Below are 6,000 nucleotides of genomic sequence, written 5' to 3'. Positions count from 1 at the left end.
TAGCTTAATGCCTACATCGCTGGACTCCCTCCCACATAGTCGACCGTGGTTCGCGTCCCGGACCCAGTGGCTTCACGCCGGGCACGTGTGCGTGCATGCCCAAGATCCCGAGAGGAGAATGAAGAAGGGATTGCGGCATGGCCATCCCCCCTAAGGGGGTGATTTCTCGCTTTCTGTCTCTCTGTCTGTCTGGCGAGCACACGTGCCCTATAGCAAAAACCTCTTAAAAAAAGAAAAAGAAAATGTGACCAGAGAGGGACAGAGTGAGAGCAGAAATAAGAGAGAGAAAGTAAGCCTCCAGATTTTGGACTTGAACTGTGGTAGGCCATATGGGAGTCCAGCGCCCTTAACTACCATGTCATGCCACCTGCCAGGTCCATGGGATATTTTTAATAACACAGAGGAACGTATCTCTTAGACAACACACATGCACATCAGAAGCTGCTTTGTCCTAAATCTGAAATCATAGTAGAGAGATGCTTCTTAATATGCTGAAAATACACAAAAAATGCCATTTGTGCTATTCATGTTTGTAACTTTCTTTCATAGTGCTTCTTAAACAATGTTTTAGTTTTTCAGATGGAGTTCCTTCAGATTCCATGGAAGCTGCCAAAAATGCAAGTAATACAGGTCAGTTCACTACAAAGCTAACAGTTGGAGAGTCTTCATGCATAGTGGGGAGTCTTTACTCTAGAGCCATTTATTATATATATTATTTTTCTTTAGCGAGAGATTTTTGCTGTAGTGCTTGTATACTTGCAAGAGAGACAGAGAGAGAGAGACAAAAGCGAGAATTCACCCACAAGGGGGGATGGCCATGCTACAATCTCTTCTTCTCCAATCTTCTCTCAGGATTTTGGACACACACACACACACACACACACACACGTGCTCGGCATGAGTTTTAAGCCATTGGGTCCAGAACTAGAACCACATTTGATTGCATGGCATTCCAGCAATATAGCCATTATAGCATCTGCTGGTCCTTTCTTTCTTTCTTTTTTTTTTTTTTTAATTCACTGTAGGGCACATGAGTTTGCCAAAGAGAGGGAAAATGAGAGCGCACCCTCCAGAGGGGATGGCCATGACAACCCCTTCTGCTCCGTTCTCTTAGGATGTTGGACACACATGCACATATACCTGGCATGTTTTTCAAGTTGCTGGGTCTGGGAGTCGAGCCACACAATTGGTCATGTGGGATTTGGCCTCCTTAACTTCCACACCAACTGTTGTCCTCCTCCTCACCCTGTTTTTAATTGCTGGAAGGTATGTGCACCCACCTGAGATAGTGAGAAGGAGAAAGCACTCTCCAAGGGGATGTGGTCATGCTGCAGTCTCTTTTACCTCTGTTTTTTTCTGTCCTGTTGGGATTTGGGGTACACATGTATCCAGTGTTTATAAAGCCATTGGGGCCAGGATTTGAACCACTGTTGAACATATCAGATCTGGATCTCCTAACCAGTAGGCCACAATACCATCCTAGTGACCTGCTTGCCTGCTTCTTTCCCTCCTCTCTCCTTTTTTTCCTCCCTTCCTCCCTCCTTTTCTCCCCCTGCCTTCTTTCCTTCCTTCCCTCAATATTTTTGCCATGAGTACATGCGCTTGCCAGAGAGAACAGGAATGAGAGAGGGAAAGCAAGTGTGCACCCTTTGAGGGGGGCATGATTACATGGCAGTCTTTTCTCTTTTTCTAACCCCGTTTAGGATTTTGGGCATGTGTGCGTGCAAGCATGCATGCACACACTCACCCTTGGTGTGTATTTCTAGCCACCAGGTCAGGATTGAAACTGCACAGTTGGCCATGTGTTATCCAGCTGGCTTAACTACCAGGCCATGAATTAGTCTGCCGTTTTTCATCTATACCCTTAACTTCCTTTTCCTTTCTTTTTTTTTTTTAAAGAAACTTCCAGATAACATATTTTTCTCGTAAATCAATAGATCTGAGATCTTTCCCCATTAAGAAATCTATCCATACACTCCTTTCCCTCTTCTTCATACTTGGTTTATAAGTCCTTTTTGACATATCTTCATTGGTTTTTGAGCAACTTAAAGCATTGTAGCACAATGTGGGACCAACAGATAGATGACATAATGGTTATGTGGCTGTACTACCACATAGTCAACTGCGGTTTGAATGCCAGACCTGGCAACTTAAAACTCATGCCAGGCTTGTGGTTTGCCCTAAATCCCTAGAGGAGAATGGCGGAAAAGGAATTAAGATGTGGCCATACCCCCTGGAGGGTGACTTCTTGCTTTCTGTCTCTCTGGTGAACGAGCACATGTGCCCTGTAGCTAAAATCTAAAAACAAAACAAAACAACTCTAGCACAATGTGGTGTTCCATTTTACCTTGAACTTTTCTTGCCAAAAACCTGGAATCCAATATTTATGCTTGTTCCTTTCAGTGAGGAAAGGTGTTTAGAAACCAGAATACAAATGCTAGATATTATTTTGTTTTGCTTTGTGCTTTTAGTTTTTGCTATAGGGCATGTGTGCCTACCAGAGAGAGAAATTACCCCCTTGGGGAGATGGCCATAGCACAATCCCTCCTCCTTTCTCCTTTTGGATATTTGGCATGCATACGCGAGCCACTGGGTTCAAGACTTAAACCATGAAGTTGGCCATGTGACATTAAGCACCCCACCCCGATTTATTTATTTATTTATCCTTATTCTTACTTTTTTTTTTTTTAAAATTGCCACTGAACATGTGAACTTACCAGAGAGACAGAAAGAGAGGGAAAGTGAGAAAGCAAACTGCCAGATCCAGGACTCAAACTGCAGTTGGCCATGTGGGATTTGAGTGCCTTAATCACCACACCACCTACTGACCCCAATGTGATTGTTCGTAGGTCCTTCCAGTGGGCAGAACTAGGGGGGGTATTGTATATATGTATATGTAGTATGTATGTATTATGTATGTGTACAGTTTTACACATACAAAGTTATGTCCATTAAATACACATACATGCTGCTTGTTGGTGGTTGTGTTTGTAATTCTAAATGCTAAAATTGAGTGCCTGATTGGTGTGTTTAGCTTGTCCCCCATCACGGGAGAACTCCCAGATATGTAGTCCCTTTTGAGCAAGGAAAGATAAGAGTGCAAAGTTTGGATTTCTCTATTGTGTCATTAAGAGGTAAATTGTTAATCAGATACTTGGCTACCCTGTGAGCCAGCTATTGTACCACTCCATAGTCATTGGTGAGTGAAAGCATAGTATGTATTCTCAGTATCTCATTGGCTTATTGTGAAATGGCCTCTAAAAATAATAAGGAACTTGGGATCAGCAGATGGTGTAATACTTATGTCTCTGGACTCCCACATGGTTGACCACAGTTTGAGTCCTGGACCCAATGGCTTGAAGCTTACGCCAGGCGTGTGTGTGTCCATGCCCAGAATCCCGAGACGAGAATGGAGGAGAAGAGGTTATGGTGTGGCCACCCCCCGGGGGGGGGATGGGATGATTTCTCGCTTTCTGCCTGTCTCTCCATTGAGCACATGTACCCTGTAGTAAAAATATCTCTTAAAATAATAAAGAACTTGGTTTATAAATTTAGTAGAGATGTGTATAAGGTATAAGAGGAGTGGAATGGTCAGGGAATACTCCATGGAGGAGGAGGGCAGAGGGCATTCAGAGCAAGGACAAACCACTGTGCAAAGACAACTGGGAAATACTACACTGTCACAGAGCTAGGGAGAGTTGACTTTGGGGGGTTGTGAAGTGACTAGGGGCACAGTGGATGCTGTTTTACTTTGAGGAACGGATCTCATCCTTGGTGTTGGCTTTCAAATACCACTCTGGGGAGAAAGGAGAATTAAGTGGTGATAGGTCACTTGAACTTAGCAATTAATGAATGATGTCTTCAACTGAGAAGTTCGAGTTTAAACAGCCACAGGTGAGATCCAGGACCCTGGGCATCCCTTCAATAGATTTGCAGCCATTCACTTGGGTGATTAACATACTGCATTAAATGCCCTTAAAATACATTTTAATTATTTTTAAGAAGTTTGCTGTATTTAGAAATTAATGTAGGTAAGCAAAGCTAAATTAATGAATACATAATGATAATTTTTGACTCTTACTGTTTTTTGATGGGCATATTTTAAACACTTTTGGCCTTGTTTTTAACTCTTAATAGAAAAACTCACAGATCAGGTGATGCAGAATCCTCAAGTCTTGGCAGCTTTACAGGAACGACTTGACAATGTTTCTCACACTCCCTCCAGCTACATCGAAACGTAAGTATGCTGTGAATACTGGATACAACTTCAAGATAACCAAAATGGAAACAAAGAAAAAACATTTTCCAATTCCTCAGAATAGAAATAAATGGGATTTTCATTCCACAGACATTGCCTGCTGAGAGCCATGCTCTGAGAATCCAAAGATTCTGTCTGGATGAGGGAATAATTCATTGTGCAAGTTGTGTTGATGAATAGGAACTGCACAGTGCCATCCTGTGGAGGTTTAGAGGACTTCACAGATTTGAATCAGGTCGAGGACAGAATGGTTTCTGTTCTTGTTGATGCTTTAGCTAAGAGAACCTCTTCTTCCAGCCTTAATACAAGAGCATGCATCACAAGTACCTTTGGTTTTCAACGGGAAGCCTGTGTCCTAGTTGTACTGCATGGTTAAGATAAAGTTGTCCATCTTGAAATTTTAGGTCAGTTCTTCTCAGGGCCTGCCTACCTTTCTGTCTTCTTGAAAGGATGAACCATTTCTGGGCTTCTCTGTGCAGTCAGGTTAGGGCTTGGTCTCAGAATGTCCAGTCCTCTAAATGGGTTCCCCCAATCAAGACTTGTTAATATTTCCCCAAGCATTATGGGGGGAGGGGATGCCTGAAGTTTGCTTTGCCCATATAGAGAGCTCTCTGAGGATTGCTTAGGTTTGGTGACATATTTTTATGCAGACAGAATCATTGGATCGTAGTGATACTGATCGAGAGTGACGGATTGAGAATGAGTAATGAGTGGTTTCTAGTTTTCTGGCGTTATAAGGGTGAGTTCATTAAGAGGAACTGCAGGAGTGGGACCAAGTTTTTGCAGAAATAGAACTGGTTCCATGTTGACCATCTTGCATAATATTTGCCTTCTGGGGATAGCAGTGTATTAGGTCGTTGGGAAGGTCATGATATATTTTTCTGTTTTTCTATGCAAAAATGCTTTCTGACTTTCCCAGTAACCCAGTATAATCAGTTTAAGTAGTTGGAGGACTGTGTGGGTAGACACCAAGGCCCAGTTTCTTAGAATCCCTTGTCATTTTTACTTCAGGTAGGAAAATTTCAAAAGTTACAGAACAAATTGTTTAGTTAGTACAGATGTCATTGTGGGTCTACCCTATTATTACTCTACCTTTCCTTTTTTTTTTCATTTTACCAGCAACAGTCTAGAATGTGAAACATCAGTGGGAAATCTTCGATTAAGGATTTTTTTTTTTTTAGGTTTTTGCCTTAGAGCATGTGTGCTTGCCAGAGAGACACAGACAGAGGGAAAGTGAGGAATCATCTCCTAGGGGGATGGCCACGCTACAGTCCCTCTTCCAGTCTTCTCCTGAGATTTTGGGCTTGCTTGCACATGGGCTTGGCATGATTTTGAAGCCTCTTGGTCTGGGACTGAAAACATGGTTGGCCATGTGAGAGTCCAACACCTTAAATACTACACCACCTGCTGGCCCCTAGTTAAGTACTTTGAATGTGAGGTAGCTATGGGTATGATTAACCCAGTGGTCATTTATGATTCGAGGCTGTTATTGTAGTACTTTCCAAATAGTCACATGTATAAGTTACTCTTGCTAGTGTACACTGTGTCTGGAGGACAAGTAAAGTTCTTAGACTATTACTGGCTTCATACTTTAGGACTCAGTTTACGTACCTCAGGAATCAGTTTACGTGAAGAGGTATTTAAATGCTGGACACAGGGTCCTTCCAGGTTAATACTTTGAGTTCGTGATGAGGCCCAGGAAATTTGTTTTTGGTCACCATGATTGTGAGCAGTGGCTTTAT

At 42.5% G+C, this 6,000-nt stretch overlaps 1 protein-coding gene across 5 annotated transcripts in view; it reads left to right on the top strand.

The window, feature by feature from the left end:
* Positions 1-6,000, top strand: part of NAP1L4 (nucleosome assembly protein 1 like 4) — a 77,617-nt gene that overhangs the window by 29,590 nt on the left and 42,027 nt on the right. For 3 of the 5 annotated variants that reach the window (XM_027774402.1, XM_006141083.3, XM_014590843.2), the window contains exons 3-4: positions 572-630; positions 4,138-4,237. In XM_027774402.1, the coding sequence (XP_027630203.1) occupies positions 572-630; positions 4,138-4,237 (159 nt within the window). The remainder of the gene's footprint in view (positions 1-571; positions 631-4,137; positions 4,238-6,000) is intronic. The other 2 variants (XM_027774405.1, XM_027774409.1) reach the window with 1 other exon arrangement.

Source organism: Tupaia chinensis, unplaced genomic scaffold (assembly GCF_000334495.1).
Source record: "Tupaia chinensis unplaced genomic scaffold, TupChi_1.0 Scaffold000047_1, whole genome shotgun sequence".
In the NCBI taxonomy this organism is placed as follows: domain Eukaryota; kingdom Metazoa; phylum Chordata; class Mammalia; order Scandentia; family Tupaiidae; genus Tupaia; species Tupaia belangeri.
The sequence above is the reverse complement of the archived record's forward strand: the minus strand, read 5'-3'. Positions and strand labels throughout refer to the sequence as shown.